General features: G+C 42.5%; 1 protein-coding gene across 1 annotated transcript in view; it reads right to left on the minus strand.

Moving 5' to 3' along the window:
- The window catches only part of LOC145397778 (synaptic vesicle glycoprotein 2B-like), an 82336-nt gene that overhangs the window by 52031 nt on the left and 8367 nt on the right, over positions 1-21938 (minus strand). Inside the window, exons 5-9 of the mRNA XM_080270804.1 lie at positions 21025-21186; positions 11796-11955; positions 7938-8059; positions 5424-5529; positions 2052-2184 (exon numbers count right to left, since the gene is read on the minus strand). Of these exons, the coding sequence (XP_080126930.1) occupies positions 2052-2184; positions 5424-5529; positions 7938-8059; positions 11796-11955; positions 21025-21186 (683 nt within the window). The remainder of the gene's footprint in view (positions 1-2051; positions 2185-5423; positions 5530-7937; positions 8060-11795; positions 11956-21024; positions 21187-21938) is intronic.

A 21938-nucleotide genomic window follows, 5' to 3' on the forward strand; every position in this document is an offset into this window, starting at 1 on the left:
TGAAACAAAAGTGATGATATCTAGAGTTGGTGGCGGTACTGTCAAAGATGAAGGAGAGTGGCCATGTGCAGTTTGCCACTAGGGCGTGGGAAGTAATTCTATTATGTGCTGTGTTTGTGATAAATGAGTGCACAAGAGATGTAGTGGTAACAGAGGTAGACTGCGAGATAATGCTGATTTTATGTGTTCGGCGTGTCGGGAAGAGCAGGTGGAGATTGTCAGGCGTGAAAGGATTGAACTTGCTGGTGAATCTCTTGAGTGTGTGGAAGAGTTTTATTATTTGGGAGACATGTTGTGTGCTGGAGGTGGGGCTGGAGCTAGCTCTGTGGCTAGGGTGAGAAGTGGTTGGAAGAAGTTCAGGGAGCTCTTGCTTCTTCTGACATTGAGAGGGCTCTCGCTACGTGCTAAGGAGTCTTTGTATGCAGCATGTGTTAGGATCGTAATGCTGTATGGTAGTGAGACCTGGGCAGTAATGAAGGAGGATATTCGCTGGCTCAGACGTACAGAAATGACAATGATTAGGTGGATGTGTAGTGTGTCCCTGCGTGCAAGGTCCGGGGAGGCTGGGTTTACAGTGGAAGAGTTGAGAGGTAGGATGGGACTGGAGTGTATTGGTGTTGTGATGAGGAGAGGTAGATTGAGATAGTTTGGACATGTGGAGAGGATGGGGGATGATAATTGGGTGAGGAAGGTGAGAAGTGTTAATATTGGGGGTGGGGTTATGAGGGGCTGAGCGAGAAAGACATGGGACGAGGTCATTAAGTGTGACCTCAGGGTTAAGGGACTGAACAGGGAGGCTGCAATGGATCGTGCAGTGTGGAAAGCCCTATTAGGTGACCAAGGCCGACGCATGCAAGCATGTTGGAGCCCTTAAAAATGAAACGATATATATATCATCATCATCAGCCACTGAAGTCCACTGTAGGACCGGCATATCCCTACCAAAGCAGGGACTATACAGCCAATGTATCTCTACCCAGTGGCTTAGGCTGTCTGCTAGAGACTGTATGTACGGTGAGAAGTGCTTCTGAGTGTCACTGTAATGTTGTAGTGGCTTTGGATGTGTGTGTAGTCTGTGAACCAAGTGTAATCGGCCCGCCTTAAGCCAACTGGGTGCTAGCAAACTAGTGTGCAACACTGGTTCAACCACAGCACCCCTTATGTCCGCTAAAGCAGTCAGTGACTCTATGAACGCTTCCCAAAGTTTTTACAACTCTGGCAGGAGGTGAACCCGCATCCACCAGAGTGCTAGAGACACACTCTACCACTGTACCACAGAGGCTCCATATATATATATATATATATATATATATATGTGTGTGTGTGTGTGTGTGTGTGTGTGTGTGTGTGTGTGTGTGTAATATAAGGAAAATCACAGTAATGGTAAAGTATGCCATTGTGTTCTAAAAATTAACAAATCAGTTATGTTAGTCAATTATAACACCAGTTTCCCTGCGACAGACTTAAATACACATTAAATAGTACTGTGGACAAATTTGTTCTGTACATTAGAGAGCACAATACTTCAGAGAATTATGGTTTTTGACGAGATAAAAAAAAAGAAAGACCATGACAAAAGCTGGCTATATTAGAACAAAAAATGTTTAGTTTTGTAAAGAATAATATTATGAAGTAAAAATTACTTAGTCTCAGATCACCATGTTGTTCAACTAGCATTTGAAGCTTATTTCACTGGGCCATATTATTTATGCTTAGAGCGACTTACAGTAGAGAAGGAGTTATGAATATTGTCGATTATCCCGTTATAGATCATTATATGAAATGTATTTTTACTATCTCCGGTGGACTTTTATGTATGTTGGGAGTCGATTTCTGAACGGTGAGAAGTTAAATATAGCCTTCGCTAGCTCAGTAAAATCTGTTCATAGTAAGGATACAGGAAAAGTGTCATCGTAGTGAAGGGGAGAAGCATTTAAAAAATATAGTGTCTTATACATCCTGTTTTTACCATTAGATAATTTTTTGTACAATTAGGAATGAATGGGTTAACTCTGAAACCCAAGTTATACTGAATAATGATAAAAACATACAGGGTATGTAAGCGGAGACTTCTTGGTGTTCCGTGTGTACATCTTCTTGAGTATGGCCAGTGCTTCCTCTTGTTTACCTTTTACTATTAAGAACAGTGGGGATTCAGGCAGCCAAATCAGCACAATTGCAGTGCTGTAAAGAATGCACGATATTAATTTTCCTCTCAAATGTTCTATTGCCATTGTCTATTAACGGTCATTAAAACCTAATAGATATTCCCCAAGTCTCTCAAAATCATCACCATTTCATAGCACTCCTCTTACAATTTCCTCATTACATTGTGATTGTTAGCTGTGTCTTGTAGATATATTTCTTGTTAAACCTCATCATACTTCCTCTGGCTAATTCATTTCTCATTAACACTGACATGCCTTCTCACCACTTACATCCCTAAACTTTTCCCGTCGTTTTATCTTTCACTACAAACGTTTCATTCCTTACATTTTTGTCATTCTGGGTGTACAGCACATAGCACTTAAGCATATCACTCTGAATTTTAGGGAAATGATGCACCGGTTATTGAGTGGGTATTTACTGTACTGTGGAAACTGTTATTGCAACTACTTTTCACAGTCTTTCAACCTCAATGAACCATGAAAATGCATCCCGAGAGAGGGAGAATATAGCATAAACCAAGGTATCTCACATTCACCACCTTGGTACTTATGTCCGTTTACTGAGTGATGCCTCGGTTATAGTTCCTGTTAGATATCAGTTTTATTAAGCTTCGCCGTATAAATGGTAAGGCGTCTTGTTTTGTCAGTATTATCATTATTATTATTGATGATTATCATTATTTTTCTTTGCAATTTTTTTTTCGATCTTGATAATATACACGAACGATCCCAAAGGTGACCAAAGTTCTTGTGCCAATATAAATGACCTTGACCTAGTTTTGAAGGTGATATACTCTTTCTTATTCTAAGAACTGCAAATTTGAAACTGAGATATATCAGAAACTAATTGAGGTACAGCTATTTGGTTGAAAATCCTATGATGAAAATGTTTCCTGAATATTTCGGGCTTAATATTTTGCCATTAAACCTCGTAGAAAGTACTGAATTTAAATCTGCTCATTTTTTTTCTTTGCAGCACATTTGAGAGAAAACCACGGAAGCTTAAAAGCTGTAACTTTCCAGATATATAGCTGTGGTCTCTCTTAAAATCTGATAAGAATATGGTTACAGTTAAGCTTACAGTTAGCCAGTTATTGAGACAAACGTAACATTTACACATGCGTTCTTCGACACCTTTGTGTTCAGATCACTTGGTGATGTTACACAAGATGTTACCTTAGGGCAGCGTTTCTTAACCTGGGGTGCTAGCACTCCCCGGGGGTGCTGAAATCAACTGTAGGGGGTGCTGGAAAATGCTGCATTACTAGTTTTTCTTAGAGGTTTTGTTTAGTAGTGGCATCCTTGAAGTTGTATATTAGGAGAATGTATTAAAAAAAATTGCCAAACAGTCTTTTACTTCACTTTAGTGGCAACTGTAGACCCAGTAACCAGATGCAAGGGGGTGCTGGACTGTGAGACCTTACCAAAGGGGGTGCTGAGATCGGAAAAGGTTAAGAAACGCAGCCTTAGGGTCTTCAGATCTTGTTTATGGTATATTACACATACCTTATTGAACCGTATGGCGAAGCTTCGTTACTGTGGTTACACTAAGAATAGGTGACTAGTTATTGTAATTATTACTGGCAATATTATTATCATTATAATTTTCATTATTATTGTTATTGTTATCCTAGCCAGCGAAAGTGGAGATTATGTATTTACTTATGTCTGTCTGTTTGTTTGTTCACGCGATATCTCCAAATTTTCTCAATGAATTTAAATGAAATTTTGTAGAAGGGTGGGCCATGGGTCAAGAAAGAACTGACTAAATGTTGGGGCGGATCCGTCTATGTATCCTGCACAATATCTTCAAAAGTTCTCAATGAATTTCTATAAAATTCTGTGGAAGGGTGGGTCATGGGTCAAGAAACAATTAAATTTGGGGGCGATTCCGGATCTTATGTATTCCTCACAGTATCTTCACGGATCCGAATCCGGATCCGGATCCTTTTTAATGGCAATAGCATTGGAGGAGGTATGCACTGTCAGAACGCTTTCCGGTTATTATTATTATGATTATTATTATTATTATTATTAAATCATCATTGTTCTTTTTATTCATACTGAAAAGTTCTAAAATAATAAAAGGGTGCCGATGCTTCAGTTCCTCTACACCACCTCTTTAAGTAACGTTCGGCGACAAAAATAAATTCGGTTGTATTATGCTCTCCTATCCTTGAAGTTCATCCAGATGAACGAAAATATTCCATAGTAAATCAAAGCTGTGATTTATGAAAATCCTTAAGTTGAATCATCATTATTATCCTAACCTTAGTGCCTGCAAAAATGTAAGTGGTGGTGGTAGTGGTGGTGGTGGTGGTGGTAGCAGTAGTAGTGTCGGGGGATAGGTTGGAAGAATCCGGAAAACAGGCGAAGGAAAACCTAATAGTAGGAGAACTCTCTAGGGTTCTCGATGAAGAGGGCCACACATTCATTCATACATAATTCATTAACTTCCAATACTACGTTGCAACTTTATGGTGAAGTAGCTTCTGGGCTGTAGAATGAAGGGTCGAGATTGAAGTAAGGCTTCCCTAATTTACATACTGCAATTCAGACCTTTGTAATTCTCGGCTGTACTACAGTGGCAAACATTTCACATTCTTGTATTTGCTGCACACACACACACACACACACACACACACACACACACACACACACACACACACACACACACACACACACAGCTGTGGGATAAAACCATCACAACCACTGACTACCAAGCTAAAGCATAAGGGTTATCAGTGTTTGTCCATCTCTACACATATACCGCACTTACATATGTATTCTGATCTTTACACTAAACAATTAAAAATATTTTCTTCATTTTATGCACAAAATGCTCCCTCATTAATTCTAAGTAAAAGAATACATGCTACATTTATTGACTTTCATTATTCCTCATATTGAATTTGCTAAAATACTCTGACAGGATCTCGTCCAGCATTTGATATTGGCTCTCGTTATACATTCCATACTATATGCTTCACAGGCATAGTTTGTATGAGGGAAGTTGCTGTTTCTTGGTGTCTGGATTATTTTTTCCAAACCCCTTCAGAACGGTGTCATCTTTTGATATCTTTTCTATAGGCATTTCCACATTATTTTATTTGGTTTATACGAGACCTTCCTAATTGAAGAGGTTGTTTATAGCCTTCATTAACCCCATCATTATCAGTGTGCTTTCTAATTAGTTTGGTGGTACCAAGAATAGTGTGTAAATAACGGTCTCACCTTAAGATAATAAATACGTACCAGAGGGATGGGAGAGCACAGATGGTGGTGAATATCCGCCAAGAGTTGTAGGAGAAAGAGGGACTCTCAAATCCAATATCATATGGAATGGTCACCAAAGCAAACACTAGAAAAAAAAAAAAAGACAACAATATTTCACTTCCCATCAGTGCCCTTTTCACTATTATTGTATATATATGAAACACATGTTATATACATGTTCAAGAAATAAGCAGAGTTTATCTTGCATAATTATAATGTGTATTTACTGTGTTATGCTGACTGTTCAAAACTGTATAAGTACTTATTTCTTTTTGTTTGATTTCAGCTGTTACGCTTGTAAAGTTCAGTGTAAGTAATATTAGATGTTTTACCTGTATTTTTCAGTACCTCAGGAAACTACTCACAACGATGAGTGGTAACCATATAACTATGTGATGAGGAGTCTATTATGGTGCCCCTGCTAATTTGGTTGAAGAGAGGCAAATGCAACCATCCAGGAACCAAACCCACACAGTTTTCTCCGCACCTCGCTGTCGTAAGACGCTGTCAGTTTCAATGTAACGTTGATTCACTGCACGGGACGGTCCTGCAGGATGGTTTGTTTTCCTGCGATTGTTGGGTCTGCTCAACCAGACAGACGGGGGTAGATCAACAACAATCTGTAGCTTTCTTTTATTTCATTAACCCTTTCTTTTCCATTGCTCGTCTCATGTCCCTCCTTGGTCATGTCCATCTCTTTATGCCATATAATTGATGCATTTAACTCGTTCCATGTAGTGCAATTTCATGTTTTATTATTTTTTACTGGGTATTTTAGTGATCTACACGAATGTCTGTTTATTATACAAATATGTGGACGATATTTTAGTAAGGCTGCCAAAGGACACTAATATTTTAAATGAACTGAGAATGTTAAATAACGTGAATGATGACAAAGTTCACAGTAGATCAAGAGAAAGAGGAAAAGCTCCCATTCTTACGTACTATGAATAGAGAACAGACGAGGGAGCTAAATACTCTTTGTACCGTAAACCAACTAACAAAGATGACTTTATCCACAGTCTCTCTGCACACAATGAAAGAGCCAAGTCTGGAGTTGTAATGGGATTTTTCCCAAGGGCGTATAGAATTTGCAGTTATGAGTTTATAGAGGAAGATATTAAATACTTTAAGAAGCTATGCTATCCGGTATGTATGTTGTTAATACTAAAAAGGAAAGCAGTTGATATTATTAAAAAGAAAAGAGATAATGCCACTGTTCAATCAAACGATGACAGTACAAGATACGTATCTGTCCCCAACTCAGTCAAAGCTTCGGTTATCAACAAGTACTTCCAGAAAACAAGCCTTAGGATCGCAGCATCCTCAGGACCTAAAACATGAGAAATTGGATTTAAATAAAAATGGAAGGAAGTAGAAAATGAGAACAGTGCAGAATACAGCACACCGTGCAGTGGATGCTGTAAAAACGTACTTAGGGGAAACAGGACGAGGAATGGATACAAGGACAGCAGAACACAAAGCAAATACTGTATAGGCTATGGTGTCACAGAATATATCATTCCCTAGTGTTGCAGATGGTCAGCACAATCATTTGCCCAAGTGAGAAGAAGCTGCAGTCATTGAGAAAGATCTGAATAAACAAGTGAGAAAAATGTTGGACACAGCTCACATTTGTGCATGAAATGTATCTAACCACAGGGAGGAATTTTTGCAGCCTGTGTAGGCATACAGCATGGACAGTACTAATGTCGTAGTCAGGGGTGAGCCAAGACGACGGAATTTTCCAGGGGGTAGCCAATCAGGCTGCGACACGAGAAGGGGGAGGGAACTTCCAGGGGTATAAATGTCTCAGACTTATCATGTATTGTTCAGTCTCTCTGAATATGGGTTCTGTGTAGCACGAAAAATTAGAGAAAATAAAAGTACTCAGGCTCTAACCTGTGTCTCTCCCCCACCCAACATTTCCTTACTGTACTGTGTTGATCTGTGTTATATTAGCCCATTAATGCCCAGGGTTCCTCTATGAGGGATTTTGCTAGAATGGCATTAGGTGTACCGCCCTCCGTCGATCAGTTTATTGTCACAAAGCTCGTAAGTACGTACCCTGGAGTACCCCCCTTTATTAACTTTTTAAAATACCCGGTTCCGTCCTCTGTTCAGGACGCCAGGTATAAATGGATGAACCTGTAGATGAGTAATTACTTTCGCTGACTTACCTACCCGAAGTCATCAGACACTCACCATATTCCTCCTATTGGGATTCCATGATCTAATCTTTCCCCACGCAGATGCCGAGAGCCAGTAGACGAATATGATTTGCCTTTCATTGTTGTTTCATTCAACATCGTCATTATCATCATCATTCTAACTTCTTTTTCCTTTCTAAGGATCGGGCAAGGTAGGGTGAAGAACGCAAGGAAAGAGAAAAACACGATAGAAGGGGAACTAATCAGCAGGTTGCTCAGTGAAATGGCCACACACTCATTCTCCACTGAAACGCATACGTGTCTAAAAATTCCCTGTACTTACCTGCCACAAGAATGTTGCCAATAGTCCAAAAAGCAGCCATGACACTGAGCACCCCACCTCGCCGGTACGATGGCTGGAACTCGCTGAAATAAGCCCACACCAGAGGGATGCTGCCGCCAACACTACACATTAGCAAGAAAGGGATGAACATAGAAAATCAGTTTATGAGAGACCTAGTGAAGTGAAGAGAATAAAAAACAAGACAAAGGACACCTCTAATAACTGTACCCTTCTCCGTGCTACTGGAAAGGGAGGGAAATATTTATATACTGGGGTGGCAAAGGAGCAAAACCCGGGGGTCCCATCTTCAAGAACTTCTGGGCCGCATGAAAGTCTGCCACAGTGCATATTTTTTGTACCTGCGGAAATGTATGGTGTTGTTTCCTTCAGGGGCAATTCCCCATTGGGGGCGAGGTGGCTATCAGGGGTCTAATCCTGCCTAAAGCGTGCCCAGGGTGAACGTCTCCCAGTATGCAAAATTTCATGTTCCCAAGACAAAAACAAGTGGTGCCAGGCACAACAAACCTCACCTGACAGCAGTTATTTTATTGCTGTTAAATACGGACTCATTTCAGCCATTTAGTGACAGTGCACAATTAAAGTCTCAGGTAATGATGCAAATGTTTTCAAGTTACTATCTATCTATCTATCTATTGCAAGACGCCTCAATCCCGTTTGGGGTGGCCACAAACAAATCGCCTCCAAGTCGCCCTGTCCCCCGCCATTTCACTGCCCTGCTCCCAACTCACACCCCCCTCTCTCATATACCTCTCCACCCAATCCTTCCATCTCATCCTCGGCCTCCCCCTCCCTCGTCCCCCCTCCACCTCACTCACATACACTCTCTTCGTCAGTCTTTCACCCTCCATCCTCTCCACATGGCCAAACCACCTCAGTGTGTTCCTCATAACGCTTCCCATCACATCCACATCCACACCACAACGCTCCTTTATATCCTCATTCTTCAGCCTGTCTCTCCATGTGACTCCATAGGCTTCTCTTAAGTAACTCATTTCCACTGCTCTCACTCTTGACTTGTGTCCTTCCAACAACGTCCAAGCTTCACTTCCATACGTTAGAGTTGGTATCACAATACTGCCATGTAGTAACTTTTTCACTTCTATGCTCACTTCCCTGTTTCTTATCACTGCTTTCAAAGAACCAGCAACCTTTCTTCCCTGCTGTACCCTTTCAAGCACTTCACCCTCCAAACCTCCATCCTTACTCATCACACTACCCAAGTACTTAAATGTACTCACATTTTCCAATTCCTCACCATCCAACCTCGCTGTACATTCACTGACTTCACCTCTCTCAAAGACCATCACTTTACTCTTCCCTATATTCACCTTTAGATTCCGTTTCTTACAAACTCACCCAAACTCATCCACCAAGCCTTGCAGCTCCCCTTCGTCTTCACTCAACAACACAGTATCATCTGCAAACAACAGTACAGGGAGTTTCCAAACACTATCCTCTCTCACCAGGGCCACTCCAACATCCACTACCCTACCTTGTACCTCTTTTATTACCCCATCCATGTACAGATTGAACAACCATGGAGACATGACACATCCCTGTTTCAACCCAACTTTCAAAGAGAAAAATTCACTTAGTTCACCATCCACACGCACTGCAGCCTTCGCACCATCGTACATACTCTTCACAGCATTCAACAACTTCCCATCTACTCCATATATTCTTAACACTTTCCACAAACCTTGTCTATCCACCCTGTCATATGCTTTCTCCAAATCCATGAAAGCCGCATACAACTTCTTTCCCTTCTCTAGAAACTTTTCCACTAAAGATCTAAGAATGAATATCTGATCTACACAACCTCTTCCCTTCCTAAAGCCTCCCTGTTCTTCTCCAATTAATTTCTCTGTTCTTTCTCTAACTCTGTCAATAAGTATCCTACCATACACTTTTCCTATTATACTAAGAAGACGCCCTCTAAAAATCCGTGATCTTGTGTTTGACTTTTCAAGGTCATCCAAGGTCAAAGGTCATGTTGCCAAATGAATGCCTGTATGAGACTTCCTATATGTTGGTATTAGTAAAAATCTCTGTCTTCAACGAGTTTCGAGTTATAGCCCCCTAAATATCCGTGACCTTGAGTCTCGGTCACTTATGGTAAAAGGTCAAAGTACCAATTAAAAACTCATATGGGATTTCCCGTATGTTGGTAAGAGTAAATATCTATCTTCAACGAGTTTCGAGTTACAGCCCCCTGAATATCCGTGACCTTGTTTGACCTTTCAAGGACATTCAAGGTCAAAGGTCTTGGTGCCAAATGAAAGCCGATATTGCGAGTTCCTGTATGTTCGTAATAGTAAATATTTCTTCAAGTTAGAGCCCTCTGAAAATCTGCGACCTTGATTTTAACCTTTCAGGTTCACTCGATTACCTCCAAAATTTAATCACTTTCTTTTGTGACCTGTGTCCACGTATCCTGAAAGTTTCATGTAATTTCATTCAGCCGTTTTTCCGTAATGATGCTTGCAAACAAAGAAACAAACAAACATACAAAGAAATTCAACCAAAACAATACTCATCGGACTCCGTCTTGGCGAAATAATAAAGACCGTGCATAAAGGATTGACCAGGAACCCAGGGGGTGACCCCCACCGCCTTTGGTGGCCTCATTCTGCTTAAAATGTGGCCCCAGCGAAGATCTACCATTGTGCAAAATTTCATGTTTTTAGGTAAAAAACTATGACATTGTCTTCCCTGGAGAGCACCCCAGCCTCTACTCGTGGAGGGTGGTCGTCGAAGCACCCACTTTGCCTCAAATGTGGCCGAGGTAATCGCCTACCAATATGCAAAATTTTGTGTTCCTAGGTTAAAACTAGGGCCGTGTATAATGGCTCTGCCGTGACCCCAGGGGGCCACCACTTCCCCCGTGAGGGGCGACCCTCGAAGGTTCCACCCCTTCCAAAAATTGATCAACGTCAACATTTATCGAAATGCAAAATTTCATGATCCTTGGTTAAAACTTTAGCTGTGCATAATGACTTGTGCTAGACCACTGGGGACTGCCCCGCTGTTGGGGGGCTCTACCAATGTGCGAAAATTCGTGTTCCAAGGCATAAAACTGGACGCACCTTAAACTCCTGCCATAAGGTCTGGATCCTAATCATCTGTAAAATACAGTAGCTGAATGAGTGAGTGAGGGAGGGAGTGAAATAGCTAGGGACAAGGACTAATATCCAATAAACCTTGTCCAAGTGCCTTTTATTTTATTTTATTTTATTTTATTTTGTATTCCTGCCACTGCCAGCTGACAGTATAAAGTTTGAGGATGTCTGTCACTTGTCATCGTCTGTCAGCATAAGATCTTCCTTATTTCACATAAGCGTCCTCATGTGTGGTGTTCAACATTTCACACCTTCCCGTTCATTCACATCATTCCTTTCATACCATTTTCACTCAGATTTTTCTTCCCTGAATATATTCACCAATTCCACTCACAGAGTCTCCTTACACTCTTCTCATATACCACACAGCCATACGAGCCTGCCGGGTTTTTCTGGGTCATGGTCAGGAACAGGACTCAGATCTGACTTTACGGACCTTTCTTTGGGCTATATACAGTAGAATGTGGGGGATTTCCATCGCACACCACCACCCTCCTGTTTGTCTTTCAACACACACATATTATGGGGCAATAAGCTTTTCCAGTTACCCAAGTGATTGGTTATTATGTTATCATCTACTTAATAACTGATTTCCATGACTGCAGAAATCATTTTCTTGTCACTCACACTAGTTACCTGAAAGAAACACCACACAGAATGGGTGGATGGTGGACACCCTAACCTACCACAACAGAAACTAAACTAGAAATCCACTCACCCTACTCCACTTATGAAGCGAAAGACAAGAAATAACTCATATGACTGGATGAAAGATGATGCCAGGGCAGCCAGTGCATTGATGAGCAGCAAAACTATCAGCACAGGACGCCGGCCGTAGATGTCACCAAGGCAACCTGCGAACCCACCCAACATTTTACCTGCAAGAAACAAGAATTGCCTTTACCACACACACACACACACACACACACACACACACACACACACACACACACACACACACACACACACACACAAGATGAGTGTCACGTAACTACTGTCAGTTCCTACCCCACACATATTCCTATCGTGGTAGTAATACAGGAGTATTAACTGTAAAGGAAACTTACCGCATTTTTCACACACACACACACACACACACACACACACACACACACACACACACACACACACACACACACACACACACACTCGCGCTTACGCCAACAAAACACAAGATAACGATTTAAAATTCATCCATTGAGTGACTACAAGAGCATAATGAAAGGAACAGTTAGAATGTATGTAAGCCCACCGAATGTGATGCACTTGTGACTGATACACTGCATGATGAACTTCTTGTTTATATATCTGTTTACTGAATTAGACAAACATCACAAAATACAGTGCATTTACCAGTCATCACCGTCCTGACCGAGTTCCATCTCAGTCATACACTGTGTATTATTATTCATTCATTCATTATGTAATCCAGTGTGCCGCATGAGGAGCGTAGGAGCCCGGGGCTGGGCAAGTTGGTCCTGACATTTATGATGAGTGACCAGCCTTACTCATCCCTGAGTGGCATTACGTGAGCAATAAACCTCAACTACCCCTTGGATATAAACTTGCACAGGCTCAATCCAACTGGAGTGCCATGACTACCCACTAAACCACCAGGCGCCATAATTTGGTTATATGGTTTCCACTCAGAGCAGTAAATGGTTTCCTGGTGCACAGGAAACCATTTGGCTTGTCACTCAGTGTAGAATCACCCGAATACAGAAGGAAGAGGAAAGAGGAACGGAAAAATAAAAACAGAGGAGGAAAGAAGGAAGAGAGGAAACGACAGGTACTCAAGAGCAGCACAATATCGAGTGAGTGGATGGTGAGCCCCCCCACCTAGCACAATTTATTATATTATTATTATTATTATTATTTTTGTTATTGTTATTGCTGTTGTTGTTGTTGTTATTGTTATCGTTGTTATTATTATTATTATTATTATTATTATTATTATTATTATTATTATTTTATTATTATTATTTATTATTATTATTATTATTATTATTATTATTATTATTTATTATTATTATTATTATTGCTGTTGTTGTTGTTGTTGTTATTGTTTTATCGTGAGTATTATTATTATTATTATTATTATTATTAAAATGCCGGCAGTAACAACACAAGCTAGCCACCACAGCCCCAGGAGGAGGACATGGAAGGCTGGACGGCGCGCGGATTGAGCCTGGGCAACAGGGCCATAAGTACCCGTGGGCCGCATGCCCCTATTCCCCGGAACTCGCCACCCACCACAATCTTAGTCAAAGTGCACTACCTTCCGGGAGGGCTGACCACTGACAGGAACGGGGTGGAACCAACCTAACAATTCAGAGCAGCACCCCAGCCATGACCTATAGCTGGGCACCTGAGATGGCCGATAGCCGCTCACCAAAAGAAAGGGCCACAGCCTATAGCCAGGCACCAGGGACGGCCTATAGCCGCTCGCCAAAAGAAAGAGCCATGGCCTATAGCCGGGCACCAGAGACGGCCTATAGTCGCTAACCAAGAGAAAGGGCCACAGCCTATAGCCAGGCACCAGAGACGGCCTATAGCCACTCACAAAAAAGGTCATGGCCTATAGCTGGACCATCAGTTAGGAGACGGCCTATTGCCGCTCTGCCCAATGCTGCTCACATCCCTTATAGAAACCAGCAATGGCCAATAGCCATGCTGGGGAGAGACAGGTACATCCCCTCCCGTTCTGCAGTTGCCTCAGAGGGCATGCCACCGGTGACAGCCGATAGCCACGCCTGTAGGGAGGAGATGGCCTATAGCCGCTGCTCTCTTACACGGCGCCCTCCTTGCGGGACCTCGGTGGCGGCCAATAGCCGCACCGGCCGGCAGGTGAAGGCCCATAGCCTCACCTCGCCTGAGTGCCCATTAGGGAGTCAGGACCCCAGCGACGGCTGATAGCAGCACCGACAGCTAAGGGACAGCCTATAGCCACCTTCCGTCTATTGCCCAAGGGAACCGGGCGACGGCCTATAGCCACCCTCTGTCTGTTCCCCAAGGGAACCTAGTGACGGCCGATAGCCGCGCCAGGGAGAGTCACTAAAGTCTCTTGCCCCCTGTGACTCCACAATGACACGGTGAGCTGTGCTCAGTCCTGCCTTCTGGCAGGAGCACAGGTTACCTGCCTGTTCACCCAGATTGAGGCAACTTCCAGGAGGGGAACCACCACTCGGAGGGTTGGTGGAGCGGCTCAGTACTGTCCCTGGTGTTGTTCTCCCTCCACCCGGAGGAAGAGGACGCCTGCCTAACGGACTCCGGCAGAGAGCGACGCTGCAGCCCAGCCCTGACGGTGGTATCCCCAGAAGAAGACCACAGCTGGCAGCCCTCCGAGGACGTCCCCCGGACCCTGGGGCGGGCCAACTCCCCACCCTGACGAAGGCGACGCCCGTCCTCCACCAGGCGCTTGAGTGAGTGCCTCTAACGCCTGTTCAGCCCCAGTCCCAAGGGCCAGACCCCAGTACCCAGCCCCGAGAGTGAGGGGCCTTTAGCCACCCACAGCCCGAGCCCCAGCAGAGATACGACGCCCCTGAGAGTGGTCCCGTGGCCGCAGGACGAAGGGACTCCCACAGGGCCTCCACCCACCCCGGACCGAGAGTTGTGATCCCTGGACTTTCCCTTCCCCCAGTGAAACCAAGTGTGCCTAAAAAGACAGTGAACTTATGGTGAACAGTGGCACTGGCACTAAGAGTGTAAAAGTGAGTTTATAGTAGATACAGTGAGTCCAGAAAAGATAAGTGAAAAGTGAATTTACAGTAAATACTGTGAGGCCAGAAAAGACCAAGGCAAGTGAATAAGAAAGGAACAGGCGCTTTAGTGTGTTCCAGTGGCAGTAGGGCCAAAAAAGACTCTAGCACCCAGAAACACAGACAGTGAATATTACCTACAGTGATATTAGTCTTGTACCCTTGTAACGACACTTGTAACTATTCCCCTCCCTTGTGCAAGTCAGTAACTCCCACCCCAGTATTCAGCTTGTAAGCTCAGTGCCAGAGCAGTGAACGCCTCACGACAGTGCCTTACCCCTAAGAACAGTGTAATAGTGCCTTTGCCCCTTCAGAACCCAGGCTTAGACTCCTCTGTATACTGTATCCTGCACGATACTAGACTCGTTAATGCCAGCATATGTATTGATTGTTGTCTACGAAATTGTATCGGATTGTCTACTCATTCCACATCAGTTGAATTTGTCAATATGCATGTAAGCTTGTTGCCCTGTGTTTTTATGCCCTCGCCCTCTCTTGTTTGTCTAAGCTCCGGTCTAGAAAGGGAACCCAGCTGCTCTTTAGGCGTTCTAGGGACGGGAAGCCGCCCCTTAAACACCTAGCATAACAATTATTATTATTATTATTATTATTATTACTATTTTTTGTAGTAGTAGTAGTAGTAATAATAATAGTAGTAGTAGTAGCAGCTGCAGCTACAGGCACATGTGAATATGAACCCTGTGAACTGCAGCCTGAAGTACCCTCCTCCTTCAGCTCACCATCCACCTTTCAGGGGTACAGGGAGGGAGATGAAGGACGTTTGTAGAGTATAATCGGGTAGCAAAATAGACTGGGTATACCGATACCATCACGGGAAGGCGTCCCTCTCCAGCACCACTAGGGTTTCCTTCCAGGGATCCCGGCCGTAAATGGTATTTTTTTTTTTTTTTTCCCCGGGACTTAGGTTCAAATCCCGGGATTTTAGTTGTAAATTGGAAGCATCTGTAGATGAGGAAATGACACTCACAGATAAACTCCAGGCAGCTATAGAACAGGTTCAGAGTAAGAATAGAATAGTGAATGAATGCAAGCATGTTCAGAAAGAGTTTGATGTGTTTGAGGCAACAGGAGAGAGAACACATTATCTAGAGAAACTGTACTAGGCCCTCATCCCAGTACCACCAACTTCAGTTGAAGATGAAAGGGCATTTTCAGCTGCTGGTCTATTTATCACAAAACTCAGAACAAGGCTCACTGACCGCAGTATTGACTGTTTGTGCTTTCTGAAGAATTATTTCAAGAACAATTGTTAGTATGTGCATGATTGTGTGTTTGGCTTGTGTACATAAATAAATTTATCTTTTTTTTTTCCACAGGCCATTCAAATGTTCTATTTACTGTAGGTTTTCGTAAAGTATGGCTTCCAAATGGTATTTTATATGAAATTATTATTTTGTGTAATAGCTCGGTTTGAATGCCATGCAATACTGCAATTATGTTCTATTGTGGCTAAAGAAGCTAGTGTTTCTTACAGTGTGTTTTATGAACAACTTTTAATGTGTGTATTGTGTAATGATTACTAATGAATGATAATCCAATGTTTATTGTGTATAGGATGCTGGGATCTCTTCAGTGTGTTAACTGATTGCATTATTTTTCACTACCATTCAAGTTTTCTTTAGGTTTTTGTGGAGTATGGCTTCGAAATAGAATGATATATAATTATTTTGCTTATAAAAGATAACTTTGAATGCCTTTACACAATTATTATGTTTGTTTCTTTCATGGATATTACAATGAGATTGATTAAGATTTGTACTTATACTTGCACCAGTTTCCAATATAATAAAAAGAACTGTTCTCCAAGTGTCATATTATTTACGAAATTAATTACTTATCAAATGATCTACAGATACTACATTAGAGAAGTTTGTAGCATTAGCAAATGACATCACTTGGTACAAATATTACCTGATCCGGGAAATCCCGGAATCCCGGGATATACCCAGATTTTTCCCGGAATCCCGGAATGCTAAATAACGTACAAAACAGGAAACCCTAAGCACCACCCGCACTGTGTAAAGGCGCATATGATATCAGTGAGACAAGAGAGGTACGCCACCCCATTTACCTATCAGTCAGTGTGGGCTTTTGTACACCCAGTTACATTTGCTTAGCGGTGTGGGAAAAGGTTTGGTGTTGGACAGATCCACCATCCCCAAAGCAGCCAGCAGTCCACTAGATTCTCATCCAAATGGAAATAAGGTTACACCACCACCACCACCACCACCACCAACAACAACAACAACAACAACAATAACAACAACAACAACAACAACTACTGCTACTTCTACTACTACCAGTACTGCTACTACTACTACTGCTACTGCTGCTACTATTATTGTTAGTACTAACTACTACTACTACTACTACTGCTACTGCTACTACTACTACTACTGCTACTACTACTACACTACCTTAGTAATTAATTTGGTCAGTTTCGAACACACACACATATTACAGCACAGCACTGGCCGCCACCATAGAGGATGCTGTGAACCGACACCTACTGTACAGTCCATACCCAGGCTGTGAAGACAAGAACGTTGCCAGCTCACCCAGAAATTTTTTTTTTTTTTTTTTTACCCTCCGCCTGACAAAGTCAGAGGAGGGTGTTGTTATCACTGGGATCAATAGATGTGTGTCCAAGAGCTGGGCGGCAGGGCGGCTGGCCGGGTGTAGATGTTTCGTTTCTGGGCCACAGCTCAGAAAGTATGCATAATAGAGTAAAAAAAAATCACATAGTTATGTGTCTCGTAGTGAACTAGTGCCTTTTGATAATGTAGAATGCTGTGTCTTAAGCATTTTTTTTTGTCTTTTAATAATGAAAAAAGTACAAAAAAAAAATCCAGATTTCAAAGCAACCAGCTTAAGGAATCTGAAGGGCCCAGGTTGTGTCCTCAAGGCGTTCTTCTTACGGCCACTTTAAAAGAAAGATGGGGGGCGGGTGAGGGCAATTATAATCTTGGCTAGGTGTGCATGGAGGCGGGGGGGACTGGTATGTGCTGGATCAAGTGGAGGGTTCCAACAGCGTAGCGTTCCCCCCCCCCTTTTTTTTTTTGTGTATTTGTATTTTAAATCTTTACGTTCTTTGCATTACCGTTTTTTTTAAAGACTAAAATACAATCAACACCTAATGATAATCTAAGTACTATAACACCTAGAAACATAAAAACCAAATCGCTGTCTTACACTAAAACTTAAACATTTAAACACTCAAAACACCAACATCTGAGACATACAGTCAACCAAGCTTCACCTCACATCCCACACTGAAGTCAACCAGTGTAATGGCTGGAAGACACTCAGGTCCATAGTGTTAGCGGCACAGGAGACTTCGCGGTGCCTGTTCCTTAGCTGTTTGTTTTGCTTATTACTCCATAACACTTCTGCATGCTTTAATGGTGGCATAGGTTGCTCCAGTAACATGGAAGAGCATATTGGCTTGGATTTTCGTGAATAAATCGCTCAGGAAGATGTGTTACGCAATCTCTGAAGTCAATTAGTATACTCGTAGGTCACATAGCAAATTAATCATATTCCAGACCGGGATACCAAATCGGGTCTTGCACGGTCGAAAGGCGTGACGTTACCACTGAACCAAGAGAGGATTAGATATGAGTAAAAGTTCGCCGACACTCCTGGCCATCATTGTGTCCTGCCTTCCACATTTCTCATTCCTTCCAAAACAGCAGAAAGTTTCCTTCCTTCTCACAGTTTTTTGTTGCGAGATTCTTATTGTTTCTCTTAAAAATAGTTCATAATTATAACACCTTCCACTGCCATAGCCAACAGGGAAGTCGTCGAACTTTCGCTAATGGCTGTACACCACTTTCCTTCCAGGTAATCCAGGTTTTTATACATCCCATTACACAAGACTGAATTCGAACCCGTAACCAGGAAAGCAATCTGTAAGTACTGAACTACTACCGGTACTGTTCTACGCTGACTTGGCCCAAAATTTCGCTATTTTGCAGTCTACATCCATTTCATGACACCTCTTCATGATTAGCATCACATTCCAGTTTTAATCTCTTTTTATAAGTCGGTGTTGAAAACGGGGATATGGCAATTTTAGGCCAAGTTAGAGAGAACACGATGTACAGTAGTATCATAATTTTCTATCTATCTTTCTATATATTGCCAGGCGCCTTAATCCCTTATAGGATGGCCACAAACAAATCGCCTCCATGTCGCTCTGTCCCCGGTCATTTCACTGCCTTGCTCCCAGCTCACACCTCCCTCTCTCATATACCTCTCCACTCCATCCCTTCATCTCATCCTTGGCCTCCCCCTCCCTGTCACTCACATATACTCTCCTCGTCAGTCTTTCGCTCTCCATCCTCTTCACATGGCCAAACCACCTCAGTGTGTTTCTCCTAACGCTTTCTATCACTTCCACATCCACACCAAAACGCTTCTTCACTTCCTCATTTGTCAGTTTGTCTCTCCATGTGACTCCACATTCTCCTCTCAAGTAATTCATTTCTACTGCTTCCGCTCTTGACTTACGTCCCTTCAACAAGGTCCAAGCTTCACTTCCATACGTTAGAGTTGGTATCACAATACTGTCATGATGTAACTTTTTCACTTTAATGCTCACTTCCCTTTTTCTTATCACTGCTGTCAATGAACCAGCAACCTTTCTTCCTTGTTGTACCCATTCAAGCACTTCACCCTCTAAACTTCCATCCTTACTCATCACACTACCCAAGTACTTAAACGCACGCACATTTTGCATTTCCTCCTCATCCAACCTCATTGTACAGTACAATTGCGGACAGATGACTCGAAGCCACCCGCTCCATCACCCCGTCGTGCTGAGGAGCACATCTCACCTGGCTACGGTGAGTATTGTCGTGGATCTACACTCAGGGGTCCAGCGTGCTGCCGTTTCGAAACATAGTTCTCTACGTGTCTGACTCAGGCTGTCTTACTCTTGTTTGAATATAGTAATTCTTAAAAACCATACGCATTATAATTTGAAATAATATGAAATATTTGTTGTCATGCTTCATTTAAATCACTTTTTACGGTTAATTATGTGTGTAATGGGCGTCAAGAACTGGCTTATGGAGTGGCTTGTTATCGTCATGCCACACTGAGCTATTACTGAGTTCATTAGTCATTCCTGATAAATCTAATTTGCGCATATTGCTTGTACTTATCTAAAGTGACAAATATAAGGTTATCGCCTTTATCTGCTGTTACAAGGAGGGTGGCTGGAGGTGATGCTGGAACGTCTGAGGGCTGGGGTCACTTTCATGGGGTTGCACTGCTATAGATAGGGGAAAGGGACTGACTTAGGCGTGAGGAGTCCTTTTCTAACAACTGTGACAAGCAGTGAACAGATTTTCCTTTGACACTGTACAGATACTCCATAGCGACTTGATGCCAGCCAATAGTCACTTCCAAAATATAGCCGTATTCCCTTTGTCCTGGGAGACGTAGCAGCGTTTCTTCCGTAGCAATTTACTTTTGAGCATTACACCTTAAAACCCTCTGGCTTTGTTTTACATAACATGTCATAACGCATAGATGCACTTAATATTTATAGCTTATTATGATACATAATTTAGCGAAAACCAGTCGGGGTTTGAAATATAGAGAAGTTTGTTTCGAAGCGACAGCAAAATGAACCCCTGAATGTAGATCCAGGACTCGGCTACATCACTGTTGCCATGTGAGATGTGCACCCTAGCATGGGTAGATGGTGAAGTGAGTGGCCTCAAGTCGTCTGTCCGCAATTGTACATTCAGTGACTTCATTTCTCTCTAATACCATAACTTTACTCTTCCCTACATTCACTTTAAGTTCCATTTCTTCCAAACTCTTCCAAACTCATTCATCATGCCTTGCAGCTCCTCTTCCTCTTCACTTAACAACACAGTATCATCTGCAAACAACATCACAGTGAGTTTCCACACACTGCCCTCACTCATTAGGGCCTCTCCAGCATCCACTGCCCTACCTTGTATCTCTTTTATAGCCGATCCATATACAGATTGAACAACCATAGAGACATGACACATCCCCATTTCAATCCAACCTTCAAATAGAAGAATTCACTCACTTCGCTGTCCACACACACTGCAGCCTTAGCACCCTCATACATACACTTCACGGCATTCAACAACTTATAATTTTCTGAATAAATAATATTCTTACCAGAGGTGACCGCTGAAGAGAGCCATCCCTTTTCTGCGGAGGTCATATGCAGGTCACATTCTGCTGCCGGCATCAGGATGGACAAACACAACAGCTCAGTGGAATCACTCGCGAATGCTAAACTCCCAATGGTGACCAGAATATAGTGATATAGGCCGTAACCTGTAAAGAAAGAGCTAGAGTATGAGAGTTCTAGAGACTGAGAGTTCCTGTACACTTTGGTTAGTAACTAGAGTATATTTTTCTGGGCTGGGACACCACTCAAACTGCATATTTGTCATCATTGATTATCAAACTGGAGTGATTATTACTGATGTGTGGTGAAAAAAATACGAGACGACTATTATCATCATGTGACGATAATACAAGTACAGTTATTATCATCTCACCGAGATAACAGTGATATCTCCGTATTAAGTTTACACGATAATCATGCTGCGACCGTTATCATCAACGTATCGTGGCGATTCTCTCCAACAAGGGCAATGAAGAGGGCTTTTCTGTTTATCAACACTCTCCTTGGTAGACGCTTCACTGGATGCTTACAAACAGGCTGGCATTTGAATATCTCAGGGTTACATAATAGCTAAAGGGTGCTGGATAGGGACGCCTTTATGTGGGAGTACCGACATAACCAGGCAGCTCTGTTGCCTGGTTAAACGAATGTCTCTCTACTCTCTCTCACCCTCCTCTGACAGGAGAGTGGTGGACTGCAGTAGAAGAGTAGCTTGAGCCTGCAGTTCACAAATTCAGGTCCAGGTCAGCATGAGGCCGCAACAACAGCAATACCAAGAATAATTAGGAAGGCAGTCACTGTGTGATGGAAAAGTTGTCTAACAGGAAGTGAGATCGTTTGATAGTAATGAGGAAGGATCTTTGTTTCTCACCACTCCTGTCACCATCCGGTCAAGACA

The sequence above is a fragment of the Coenobita brevimanus genome, chromosome 5 (assembly GCF_032717465.1).
Source record: "Coenobita brevimanus isolate Jiangsu-jjx chromosome 5, ASM3271746v2, whole genome shotgun sequence".
NCBI lineage: Eukaryota > Metazoa > Arthropoda > Malacostraca > Decapoda > Coenobitidae > Coenobita > Coenobita brevimanus.